We start from the raw sequence: 13,743 nt of genomic DNA, 5'->3' as shown, positions 1-13,743 counted from the left end.
GTTAAATCCCCTTTACAGTAGAAAAACAATTCACTAAGGTCACCCCTGATTTTCACTATAGTGCCCTCTTCCTGACTTTCTCTCTTAAGTTGAAAGTCCAGATCCCCTACCTAACTGAAGTTCTTCAGCTCAAAGTGCACTCTTTATAGCAAACTATGAGTGTCATTAGCCCATTTATGGTCTCTTGCAAATACCCCATATCCTCTCCAGCTGCTGTCTCTCTGGTCCGCCTCATCACTTTTTCTTAAAGCTCAATTTAATAAACTCCCCCCTTACAACTAGCTGTCTTCAACCCATCCCTTAGCAGGTCTCTCCCCACCTCTCCAGTATCATTCAGCGTATATACTCCTGAATTCTATCCTCTATGTCCTTCACAACCCTATCTTTTAGCACATGTTCATTATAACTCCTTTCCATTGCTCCAATCCCAAACTCGCCCAACACTGACGCATGGTTGGAACAACTAACACTCAATCTGTATTTATCACAGCCTACATAATTCTATTTTTAATCTGAGTTCCTTTGTTCTCTATTTCATGAGGGCTGTTAGTATTCTGCATGTGACTGAGGTGCAGTAATCTGCTTTTGTTACTTTTCTGTCTAGGGATCTGTAGCAGTCCTGGTTTCCCCAAAATAGGTGTATTACTGTTCTAGGGCACAACTTATTTGTAATGTTGCCTTTTCATAGGCAGGGTTAGTGTTGTCAAGCCCTGGCATTACATAGTAGGCTTGCTATAGCCCCGAACAGGCTTTTTTACAGGGTTCTGTGGTACTTCAGAGCATATCTGACAGTTGATAGGGAAGCTGTGTAGAACTCTGGTAGCCTCTCTCCAACCCCACTGCATGTGTAAACAGTGTTTTAAAACCCATGAAGTCATCATTGGGATAACTGAGAAGAATGGATCCATCTGAATGTATTGGGTCAAGAAGCAGGGAAGGGGAAAAAAAAAACCTAATTATTCACTCTGGGCAGCAAAAAGGTAACAGCAATCCTGCCAACTAGTCATCCTGTGTTAAGGCAGGCCTTCCTTAGCATTCCAGGGTCAGCAGAGGTAGGCCTTTTCATCACCCCTAAAACTGCACAATCAAAAAACTATTCAACTAAATCAGAATCTTGTGATCTTGTTGGGGTATCCTCTAACCCCGCGTTTCTCAACCTATTCAAACCAAAAAGCACATCCACATTTCAAAAAAAAAAAATAGTGAGCACCACAGCAGCCTCCATGAAGCAGGCAGAGTAGACACTGGATACGACAAGACAAAAAAATAAATAAACCTAGGGACTAATGAAAACCAGACACTGGAAGGACTCTGGAGGTAGAAGAGATGGTGCCGCCATATGCTGCCCTACTCTTGGGCTCATGATGTATCCAAGCATGAGCGAAGCATTTTTTAGATTCAAAGCCATCTCTCGTTGCCGAAAGGTACTGAGAACAGCTCACGTATAGGTTTTGAGAATTAGGCAGCAGTGACTTGTCTTCCTTTTTTTTTTGGGATCAGAGACTCCTATACCTAATGCACCAGAATGAAACTAACCTGCAGCTAAATCCAAATAAACATCCCAAAGCCAAGTGCAAGAAAAATACAACATCAACTTTTCCATGCTACACCTGATCAGGTCTGAAGGCACTCTGGTTGGGAACACTGCTCTAACCAGGTAAATAAGTATTTCTGGTAGCACTCCACAAATGGATGACCTAAAGTCTACAGCCAAAGAAGCTATTCTAATTGACTAATGACTCTTAAAATAAAGGGGGGGGGGGAGAAGTAGTGACCCCAAGACAGATCTAAATTGTTCTCTAACCTGGAAAACCAAATGACAAGTATCTCGTTATCTGCTGATCTGGAATCCTACAACTTTTATAACCGGACAGATTTAAGAATAAAAGGCACTGCGATTGTGAAAGTCTGCTAGGACTATATATTCAACAAAACAACAATTTGGCTCAAACACTAAGGAAACCCTCTATTACAAAAGAATGTGTCTTCTAAATTCTTGGCACAATGACAAGTCTTACAAACCATTAGACAATATTTTTTTAAATGTTTGCCTACACAGAAGACCAGGTAGTATGAAAGAACATGTGCCAAAAACAAGAAGTACTTTAACAGGAAGTTTCTATGGCCATTTCTGGGAAATTATGCTGTGACACTAGCAGTCTGAATATCATTAGGATGAAAAAAAGATCGATCAAATGAAGAGAACAAGGCCCACTCAGGCTATTTCCCTGACCTGCTACAGATCTCGATCTCTGGCCCATCTCTACAAAAGCTTTCAAGTGTTATCCCGGGTAGAGAAAATGAACAGATAGCTCTCATGATTTTCATCTGCTTACATTACCTGTTTTGTGCACCTAATCGCAATCTTCAATTCTCACAGAGCACCTTGCATATCACATTCGTTTTAAATTTGATGTGGAAACCTAGAAGACTAACATGCAATAAACCAATGAAAATGGCCTTTTTGCTTAAGCTTAACTATAAGCTACCATTGCCTTTTTCATTAAAAAAAAAATAATAATTTGAATTGTTTTAAAGTTTAGCATAGCCATTACTGCATCACTAGCTAGAGATTGTGCAATTTTTTTAAGGGAAAGTGACAAAACTTCCTTTGAAGGTTATGAAACAAATACATTCCTTTTCTTATTGCCTACAAGAACGGTATAGTGTTCAACATCTGCTGAACATAAATTAATTCTTTAGGTCTCATCTGTTCTTCATAAAAAGATACAGCGTATGTAAACTCACATGTCCCCCTTTATTAGCTAGCTTAAGTATAGCAAAAGTTCATTGAAACTGCAACAGGATCTTGGAAGACAGATTTGCCAGGCTATGAATACAAATTCCATCTAAGTCTTATAATCAATCTTTCACATGACACTTCATCTTTTGCCTTTCACAATATCCAACAGAAAATAGCACAAACTTAGTTCACTAATGACTACATTTAGGAGCACTTTTACTAAGGTGCAGTAGGCCTAACGCAGGCCAACCACATGATAAAAGGGGGATGGCCTGAGGAGTCCTGTGGTAGTTTGGGCAGCAGCACACACAACTCCCTCGGTAAAATATTTTAAAATGTTTGATGTGAGATGTGCACCTGTGCTAATCAGGTAGCTCAGGCACATTACCAGGCAGTACAGTGCAGGAATAGTAAAGGAGCCCTTACCACCAACTAAATAAGTGGTGGTAAAGGCAACACACTAATGGGGAAATTAGCACATGGCTATATATATATATATATATATATATATATATATATATATATATAAAGCCAATCACAGTAATTGTTCAGCCTTGCTAGAAGGTGGCCGGAGTGTGCAACAAACCCCCGTGCTAATCGCTGCACTGACCACTATGTATCGCGTCTTAGTAAAAAGGACCCCTTAGTAAAGTGCACTACAAGATTAGTATATTATATACTGTGGGTCCCATTTTATGTAATTGGACTAAGGACAGGCTGCCAGAAAAGAATGTCTAACAGTGTACATTTTTTGCACATTTCCATACACTGCACACTATTTCACAATGGTTCATGCACATGTGCAACACTGTGTATGCGTACAGTACATGCTATAAACAAATACTATACACACTTACTAGCAAACAGCATTTGTTTCAAATGATAACCACCCCTAAACTGTAGTCGAGAGCTTAATAGTTTTAGTGTGCAATAGAGAATGATACGAGGACACAGTTTGTCCCCATCCTTACAAGCCTGGTCTCCGCCCCCACAGGTTCTGTCCTCATCTGCAGAAGCCTCGAACACTTATGATTTTATATTTAAATCTTTAAGTATAAAAAGGAATATGCTGTGCAACTGTTGTGCATAAATTACAAATACAAAAATAACAACAAGCAGATATAATAACCCTTCCCCCCCCCACCACCACCCTCTACATTTCCAACCCCAACAATAGCTGACTTCTACTACCTCAAGAAATCCTAATCCACCCTGTTAAAATGTCCAGGGGTACAGAATACAACCCGTTCTGTATGTCCTAGAGGGAAGAAATATGCCCTATGATTTTTTTTTTAATCTGTGGATAAATAAGAAGTCATCAACAATCTCAGGATTCAGTCTAGCTCTCCTATCTTCCACAGTCCTTCCTGCAACAGAAGACGCAGAACAGCAGAATATAAAATGTTGCTGTTAATTTGTTGTACTTCTAAGCAGCCCAAGAAAAACATTTGAAAATTATAACTGAAATTGCAGTCTAGATAAAGGCAACCTGAATTTCTCTTTTGGTTATAGCTCCGAAACCAGACCAAAATCATAGTCTTGGTTTTAGCTGAAAGGTTAATTTAACGTAGAAAGAACAAACCCTCACAATCGTAAAGACAAACAAAAATATAGCAAGGGTAACTAAGAACAGTAGCCAGACGCTGTGAAAATCAGAAGTTTATTAGCATTCAAGACTCATCACGAGCTGTGTTTCAGCATACAAGGCCTGCATCAGGAGTCTTCAAAGGATTTGAACCAGAAAATATGTCTGGTATTAAGTACTGCAAATGTTTTAACACCACACCGTAGGCCACGGCGTACCAGTATGCTCAGTCTATAATCAGGAACGCCGGTAAAAATTCTGATGGCTTTAAGTCAGTGGTTCCCAAACCTGGTCCTAGAAGCACACCAGCCAGGTTTTCAGTGTATCCAGAATGAATAGGCATGAGAGAGATTTGCATGCAGTGGAGGAAGATTGTAAGCTCCTTTGAGCAGGGACTGTCCTTCTTTGTTAAACTATACAGCGCTGCGTAACCCTAGTAGTGCTTTAGAAGTGTTAAGTAGTAGTAGTAGTAGATATTAATTATATATATGTTGGGAATCGTATACATGTTTATATATATACAATTTTTAAATACATAATGCGTTTTTTGTGATGGGATGATTTATTAATTTATTTGTATTAAGTGGTCCTTTCTATGTACACCACATACTTATTTATTCATGGTTAGATTTTACATACATGTATGTGTAACATTTTATTATCATTTTATACCTTATACATTATCTATTTGTTCATGAATATATGAGAAACTATGGTGGTATGTTGTTTTTATATTTTAAGTATGTTGTTTTTATATTTTAAATTTGATGTTTTATTTATCATAATTCAATCTGTTTATTGTAGCCCCTGACACAGCCCTTCGTGGGCGAAACACGGCCTATGTCGGGCAATTTGTTTACATGCGGTGTCTTCAATAAAATCTTTCTGATGTTATATTGATCTGATGGCTTCTTTTTCCATATTGGATTTTGCAGATCGTTTGCCTTGTTGTTTTTTGGGGTGCCTCTAGGACTAGGTTTGTGAACCACTGCTTAAGTGGTACCCCTATGTTAGTCTCGATCTGCCAAATGCAATGACTGGTCATAGCATTTGGATGAACAAAGCTAACATAGGGTTACCACTTAAAGCCAGACTTTATTCCAGTGTTCCTGATTATAGGCTGAGCATACAGACACCCCACATCTATAGTGCGTTTTAAATATTTGCAGTACTTTATACCAGATGGATTTTCTGGTTCACGTTCTTTGAAGACTCCTGAGGCAGGCCTTGTAGGCTGAAACACGGCTCATGTTTATTAGCATCCAAGATTCGTCTGATTTTCACATTGTCTGGCTCTTGTTCTTAGTCATCCTTGCTGTTATTTTTATTTAAATTTTTGGCCATGTTTTTTGTTTTGGCCCAAAATGACCATGTGTTTTCAGTGGAGGCCGAAAATTTGTGCTTTGTCCTGTTTTATCTTCCTCCATCCTCACCCCCCCCCCAAAAAAAAAAAGTTGCCCCTCCTCCTGGATCCCTCCCCCGCCCATCCTAGGCCCACCCAGTGGTCTAGGAATGTAGTTGGGGCATGAGTGATCCCCAGTTACTCCTGCCCATTCAGGCTCTGCTCTCAAAATGGCTGCCACAACTGGCGCATCACTCCTGCCCTGACTACATCACCAAAGATTATAAGGGAGTCCGGGGGGGGCTACTTTATCTTTTTTTAAATTGTAAGTAATGGAGTTACAATCTTGCACAATAGTTTATATGGTACAGTTCTCCAAATAAATGTTTTAGATACAAAAGTTTAGCAGAAATTTAAACCTATGAATTTAGGATAAGTCTCCTTAGGAATTATCCTCTGTGGAGTAATGACACTATCACTCCGAGTGTGGTGCAATGTCAGCTCATGTAAAAGCACTGTGGCTTTGTTTTCATTAGCTGAGGTCCTCATGTGTGGGGAGGCAAATTTTGCTTGGAAGTAAACATAGGCCTGCTGTCCTCAGACAACACCTCCTGCAGGTAAGTAACTGATTTATAGTGCATTGAACAGGAACCAGAACAAAGTTGTCACCTCATAAGATCATAGGGTTTTTTTTTACCTCTTTCAAATAGTCTACAGAACTTTAAGAACTTTACATACATAAAACAAAATGGGAGTGAGGGAAGACTGAGGGACTCCACATGGCAGATGCCAATCAAGTGATTGATCTCCATTTGTAACTACACAGTACCTCCTATTTAATTAGCATGTCCCCAAACCAGTTGAGAATAGTATATGAGATAGCTATCCCATTTTTTAATAGTAACACGTCATGGTCCACTATATCAAATGCTGCCGATACATCAAAAAGCAGGAGCACCATTTAGCTACTGATGCCTTCTTTTAAAAGATCTGTTACCATAGCAGTGAGAAAAGACGGTACTGAATAGTGACAGAACAGTGTGTTTTAAACCTGTAAAATTGCCTTTATTAACTTGAAGTGCATTTCTCTAGTTTGGCCAGAAGGTGGTGCACGTTTTATGTTAAAACTGTTATAGAAAAGTGCATGCCCTCTTTTAGTTTCACTCAATGAAGAAGTGAATCTACAGTACTGTGAGCAGTATACTTTTAAAACTTGTTGACCGGCCTCTGACTAGCCTGGAGTTTGAAATTACCCAGCAGTTGTTGCTGGCTGTTGCTTCAGTCTTAGCTGATGTTTGGTGAATTATATGTTGTAATCTTCACAGGTACTGTTTAGACAGTATACATATGTTTAGTTAGTGTTATAATTGATCCATATGTCAGTTACCTGTTATTGTTTGCTATTTGCACTACTTTGTTCCTCTGCTCAATATTTTTAAGAGAATAAACATAATTGTTTGTTCACCCTGTTTGTCTGGACTGAAAGAATCCTGGTGGTTTATGCGTTGGGACTGCAAGTGCTTTCAGGGACCTGTGCTTCAGATGGCATCCATCTCAATCCCATAAACTATCTCCTATAGAACCCTATGTATGCCTCACAACCTTAACTGACCTCCCCTTTCCCCTCAATCCTAGTTCATTTCAATGTTTCATTTCCTGCCAGGTACTGTACAAGGCCTATATAGCTTTAAAGGTGTGTGTCATGTGTCACTCTCTGCCACTATTAAGTAGTGACCGTATTCACTTCATTCAACCTTCATTTCAACCTATGCAACATTCCCTTCAATCCAATAAGATCTTTATCCTTCCAGTGTAGGGTTTTTTTTTAAACATTCTTACTGCTGCTGCCCCCATTTGTACCAATCTACCCATATTATCCATCTCATGTGGGATCAGGTTAAGCAACATGAGTTCTGGCTCCAGCTCTGTATGAGTGCCTGTCATCTCCCACATAGAAACATGATGGCACGTAACGGCCAAATGGCCCATCCAGTCTGCCCATCCTCAGTAGCTACTACCTCTTCCTTCTCCTAAGGGATCCCATATGCCTCTCCCATGCTTTCTTAAATTCTGACACAGTCCTCGTCTCCACTGGAAGGCTATTCCAAGTATCCACCATCCTTTCTGTGAAAGAATATTTTCTTAGATTCCTCCTAAGTCTATTTCCTCTTAACTTCATCGTATGCCCTCTCATTCCAGAGTTTTCCTTCATTTGAAAAAGGCTCACCTCCTGTACATTAATGCTATTGAGGTATTCATCATGTTCACCTTGTTCTTATGGAGGATGTGATAACAGTGGTTAGCGTATCTAGGTTTAAAAAAAGGTTTGGACAAGTTCCTGGAGGAAAAGTATAGTCTGCTATTGAGCCAGACATGGAGAAGCAACAGCTTGCCCTGGGATTTGTAGCATGGAATGTTGCCATGATTTGGGTTTCTGCCAGGTACTTGTGGCCTGGCCCCTGTTGGAAACGGGGATACTGGGCTAGATGGACCGTTGGTCTGACCCAGTATGGCTACTCTTGTGTATGGTCTTTCATTATTTATATTATATTTTGGCTTGGCTACTGTGGGCTCTGACAATCACCAGCGGCTCTCACTGGTTCATATTCCATTTTGGTCACAGTCTTGGGTCAGCCTCTAAGTCCAGATAAGGTTTATAAAAGTTAACAGTGAGAAATATATATTTTAAAATGTCCTGCTATTAGCACAATATTAATTGAAATGGCATGAACATGGGTAGAAAATTAAACAATGTAAAGAGAAAATGGTGGTCTCAAAGATCAAATACTAGATCATTCCCCCCACCCCCCAAAAAAACAGCAGAATTACTCCTTTTTAGGGGCTCGTCCACAGGTTTCAATTTTACTTTCAACAAAAGGCTTGAGAAAAGGAAGAGAAGCTATAAAATAGGAGAGCGAAGAAAAAAAAATAAAAAAAAGCAAAAATGAACGAACCCCCCCCCACACACACACACACACAGCCTAGCACAAAGTAAATTACAAATATTCCTTGATGCCCAAGTTTTCAGCACAGTAACAAGAGAACACATTTGACCAAAGAAAAAACAATATCAGAAGTCAAGAAATTTTTCTAAAGCCAATGGTTTTGCATCTATCCCTGCTTAAGAAATCTTTAAAAAACAAAAACACTGCTCAAGCCACAAGGCCTATGTTTTTGCATCTATCCCAGCTTAAGCTTAAAAAAAAAACTGATCAAGCCATTTTCAAAAATGCACTTTGTTGTGCCTCTCAGAAGAGGAAAGTAATAATTAAGGCCATAAAATTTTATTAAAATTAATAAGCTATAGAATCCAACAAGAAAAATTTATTAAGAGCAAGAGAAAGGTCGCAACATATGAAGCCTACCCACATAAAATTGGGACTTACTAGTCAAATCATGGAAAAACCATTAAAACCTGGTAGCAAACAAGGAAGGTCTTGTGCAAGAGATGAGGATAAAACTTATTTCACATAGTTTAATTTTGTATACTACACTATTTTGAATGACCATCATCAAGGCTTTCCTGAAGACATGTGCACCAGCACACCTCAAAATGTTAGAACGAGGGATCGACTGATTGACTAAACAGAAGCTAAATATAAAATGACTGTTGGAGGTAGGGAGTTTGTGTGCGGGGAAGTAGGTGTAACCACCAATGTTTCAGAATCTGTCACTTTTGCCTGAATGCAGCACTGCCCCATCAGACGATAGAGGATCCCTAGAACGCCCTCTTGGAAGAGGTGGCGGAGAAGAAAAAAAGCAGCGGTGGAATTCAAAGAGGAATGCGATAAACGAAGGCTGGAAACCATACATTGAATATATCAACTACTAAAAAAAAAAAAGTGTGGTGAAATTGCTTTCTGCACATCCAAGATGACCTAGGTGGAGAGGAGAGGGTTGTAATTTACAAGGCAGGGTAGTTACCGCCCCAACCACCTCAGTGGTGTGACGGTATCTAAAAGACTGAAATGGCTCAGCACCACAACCTTGTTTTGAAACTAGGTATATGAAGAAGGCTAGAGGAAAAGCAACCTTGAGCAGAGGCGTTGATTCCTTCCAGGGTTATCTGCAGCTCTACTTACCTACTGAAGTAGGCTGAGGTTTCACAACGACAAATGACCACACTTAAAACTGGCCTAGTACAGTTCCTATTAATAACGTGATAGCTAGCAAGCTCGCTCTCTCTATATATTCATGTACATACTTGAATGCATGCATGCACACACACCATGCATTAGTTATCAGGTGTCTCCCCAATTTTAGTTAAAAATCCGTTCAGGTTTGCAAGCAGAAACTGCCTTATAAGGTATAAAAGCACCAAAGCAGGAAGAGGCTTTGACAAAAACTAGGAAGTTCCTCTGCGCTTGCTCAGTGAGGGCACATTTTTAGAGAAGTATTTCACCCACACACACACATTCACAGATGCCTATTAAATATTCCACTGTCTCTTTCTCGGGTACGATTTTCCCCACCCGACCCCCCTCAAAGGGTCTATCGGAAATTCACAGATATACCAAGCGTGCACAGTAAGCATGATGTGGAGAGAACATGGTGAACCCTTCCCTAGCAGACCCCAAAAATCCATTTTCTTAGGGCAACTGCAAAACAACCCGCCGCTACCCCCAAGCTAAAGCGGAGGATTCCCCCCCCCCGGGCGAAAAATCGCAGCGCCCCTCTGTTAAAGCGAACCCCAGCAGCAACACGCCCTGAAACCTGAAGGCTGCGCGCGGCCGGCAACCAAGCTGTCAAGAAGCGCTGCCTTACCCCGTGCCGCAGTCCACCACACAAGCCGGCAGCCTCCCCGCCATCGTCGCCGTGTCGTCCTTCTCCTCCTGCCAGCAGAACGCGACAAACGCACACGACGAGAGACTGTGGAAGGCGTTCCCCCCTTTCCCAGCGACACGGCGCTATCTAACCATTCAAAGGCGGAACCCCAGCCTTGGACCTCTCCCGGCCTGCCAACTTTCCACTTCCGCGCCGACACACAAGGGGGTGGGGGGGAAGAGAGAGGGAGGTGCCGAGGGCCAAGATGGCCGCGCACTCGCTCCCCGCCCAAAGCAATCGACGGCCGCTATCACCTGTCAATCACGCCGTGCGTCGGCCGACTCCGCCCCCTTCCTTGCTCAGCTGAGTGAGCTGCGCCGCTACTAGAGGAGGGAGGGAGGGAGCGAGGGCGGGGGAAGGTTTAGTGGTTTAACGATTGTGTGGTGCGCGAGGATGAGATTTTTTAAAGACTTTTTTTTTTTTTTTATCATTACTGTTGCTAAACATGTATCAAGAGTTATTTCATTTTAACATCTTGAAAACTTGAGAAAAGTTTATACATTCTCTTCCCATTTTCAAAGGCTCGTCAACACAGAACAGCCCAGGAGGTGGGGAAGGGTAAAACTCTGAAAAATCGTTAGTCACTTCCTTCTTGGAAATTTATAAACGATTTTCTTGTGAAGCACATGAGCTTCAGTTTGTTCAGGGATGATGTGTGTCTGACAAAGATAAGTATGCTGGCATATTTTATGTTATTGCAATAGAGAAGATGTTGAATAAAAGACTGAATTTAGGAGTGGCTGCTGCCCCTACAACTGTGAAAGGGTATGTTGAGCTCTGGGTGGGTAAACGGAACCTAGCCAGGAAGCAAGAACCAGAACAGGGGAAGCCTGTTCAAGGCTAGGGTACGGTTCAAGAAGTGCTTCGCTGGAAGGAGGACAGCCCCTGAAGGATTTGGATTGTAATCAGGAATACCAAGAGTTGCCTTGGATTATTACTATCCCAAAGGGATGGATGAAGGACAGGTGAAACTGTACATCAACTATAATAAAAAGCACCTCCAATGTTCTGAAGCTGACTCCGTGGCAGTGAAGCGTTTCTAGGGTTCGTGCTGCCTGTAACGCTGTATCCATCTCCTGTCCTGACGTTAGCGTGCGCCCTGGTTCGTCACAAGCAGCACTGACCAACCACACAATAGCAGCACGAGGCACACCAACGGACTCAAAGAATAGCGCAACCCGCGTGCCCGGACACAGATTCACACACAGAACTTCATCGAAGCAGAAAGACAACCGGACTCAAGACTACCGGTACCGCCGGGTAACCCCTCTCAGAGACACACCTCCTCTCTCCCCTGGCCCCCCCTTCAACCACCCATGTCCAGCGACCCTCCTCTCTCCCCTGCCCCCCTCCCTCCAGCCGCCCATGTCCAGCGACTCTCCTCTCTCCCCCCTCCGTCCACCCATGTCCAGCAACCCTCCTCTCCCCCTGCCCCCTCCAGCCACCCATGTCCAGCGACCCTCCTCTCCCCCTGCCCCCCCTCCAGCCACCCAGGTTGTCCAGTTAATTCTTCAGGGCAGGCAGGAAAGATCCCCAGTGTTGCCTGCCTGCTGCCGGATCGCTCTTCAAAATGGCCACCAAGACTTACAAGGGTGGCCTCCAAGACTATTATGATGATTTTAGCAACCCACATTATAATGGGGGATTACATTAATATATGTCCTTATTTTTACTCTTTAAAGGGACTCCCTCCTTGTTTTCATATTCATGAGCTACAATAAAACCTAGCACAACTGCAGTGAAAAAAAAATAAAATGCAAGCTGCTAATCAGGGCTGGGGTCAACCTCATGAATAAAATCTAACCACTTTCCTCACCCAGGGGCTGAAGTTCCTAGATTAGGAGGCCTGAACTTTGCTTATCTTGATGTAATGTCTGCTTGCAAAAACTCCAAAAGATACAGGATACAGATAAACCTTTTTACTTACTCTGACCTTCAACTCAACACATAGTAACATCGTAAACGACACAGATCAAGACCCACATGGTCCACCCAGTCTGCCCAACAGTCACATTCATTATCAATGCATTATTGAACCAAGAATCCAATACTATGATTACATTTTACTCACTAAAGTTCTATTATACAATGTTTTCCCCTCTCCCACTGAGATGTACAAGTCCCACACTCATATGACATGAATGTGGTATAAAATACACATACTTGGCTCCTAATCCATCCTTGCCATTTTCAGGGCTCAGACTGTAAAAAAAAAAAAAAAACGTCTACCCTGTACTGGTCCTACTTCCCAGCTACTGCAGTTGCCATTGAAAACCACTCCAGCCCATCCTGATCTGTCTTGTCATACACGGGACACAGACCATAGAAGTCTGTCCGGTATTGGCTTCCCTATTGTTGGATCTGCCATTTAAGCACAACTCCTGTGCATTGAACTTATAGATGTTGATGTGTTAAGTTTTGACTTGATAATATCCTCTTTCTATTCAGGGATCCTTTGTGTCTATCCCACGTATTTTTGAATTCCGTCACCATTTTTGTCTCCACCACCTTCATCGGGAGGGCATTCCAGGCATACACCACCCTCTCTGTGAATAAGTACATCCTTACATTCAGGGGCGTAGCCAGACAACAGATTTTGGGTGGGCCTGGGCAAGAATTGGGTGGGCACCAAGTGTTCTCCCCCCCCCCCAAAAAAAAAAAATTATCTCAGCTGGTGGGAAAACACTTCTTTCCACCTTGGCAGCAAGCATGCACTGAAAACTGAACATGCACAGGTGCCAGTGTTGTGGAGAGTAGCATGTTTGTTACCATCAAGGGGAAATCTTCAGCTGGCAGAGCTTGGGATTCCCACCAGTTACCACTAAACATGTGCTACTGTTGGGTGGGCCTGAGCCATAAATGGGTGGGCCCTGGCCCACCCAAGCCCACCTGTGGCTATGCCACTGCTTACATTAGTCCTAAATTGACCCCCTGCAACCTCAATTCATATCCTCTTCTTCCCTTTCTCTGTAAAAGATTTGTTTGTATGTTAATTACATTAAAAAAATGTTATATTCTGCAGACATCCAATAATAGGTTCTTTGCGGATCACAGCATGAAAGGATTTGTAGAGAGTACAATGTAGATAGTAGTCATTCTAAATTAAATATACAATATAATATCTAAAATTAGTTAAAAGTAAATGTTTTTGAAATAAAAAAAAGTTTTGACTGCCTTACTGAGTGTCCCCTTTATCAAATCACATGGCAATTTGGCTCTTCTGCTGGGTTCCCACCATGTGTTGTTTCT

General features: G+C 41.9%; 1 protein-coding gene across 1 annotated transcript in view; it reads right to left on the bottom strand.

Annotated features, from left to right (window-relative positions):
• The window catches only part of ACTR3 (actin related protein 3), a 106,871-nt gene extending 96,190 nt beyond the window's left edge, over window positions 1–10,681 (bottom strand). Inside the window, exon 1 of the mRNA XM_030209572.1 lies at window positions 10,435–10,681. Within this exon, the coding sequence (XP_030065432.1) occupies window positions 10,435–10,478 (44 nt within the window). The 5' untranslated portion in view covers window positions 10,479–10,681. The remainder of the gene's footprint in view (window positions 1–10,434) is intronic.
• Between the last annotated feature and the right edge of the window lie 3,062 nt (window positions 10,682–13,743).

This window comes from Microcaecilia unicolor, chromosome 7 (assembly GCF_901765095.1).
Source record: "Microcaecilia unicolor chromosome 7, aMicUni1.1, whole genome shotgun sequence".
Classification (NCBI taxonomy): Eukaryota; Metazoa; Chordata; class Amphibia; order Gymnophiona; family Siphonopidae; genus Microcaecilia; species Microcaecilia unicolor.
Note: the sequence above shows the minus strand (reverse complement) of the source record. Positions and strands in the feature narration are given on the sequence as shown.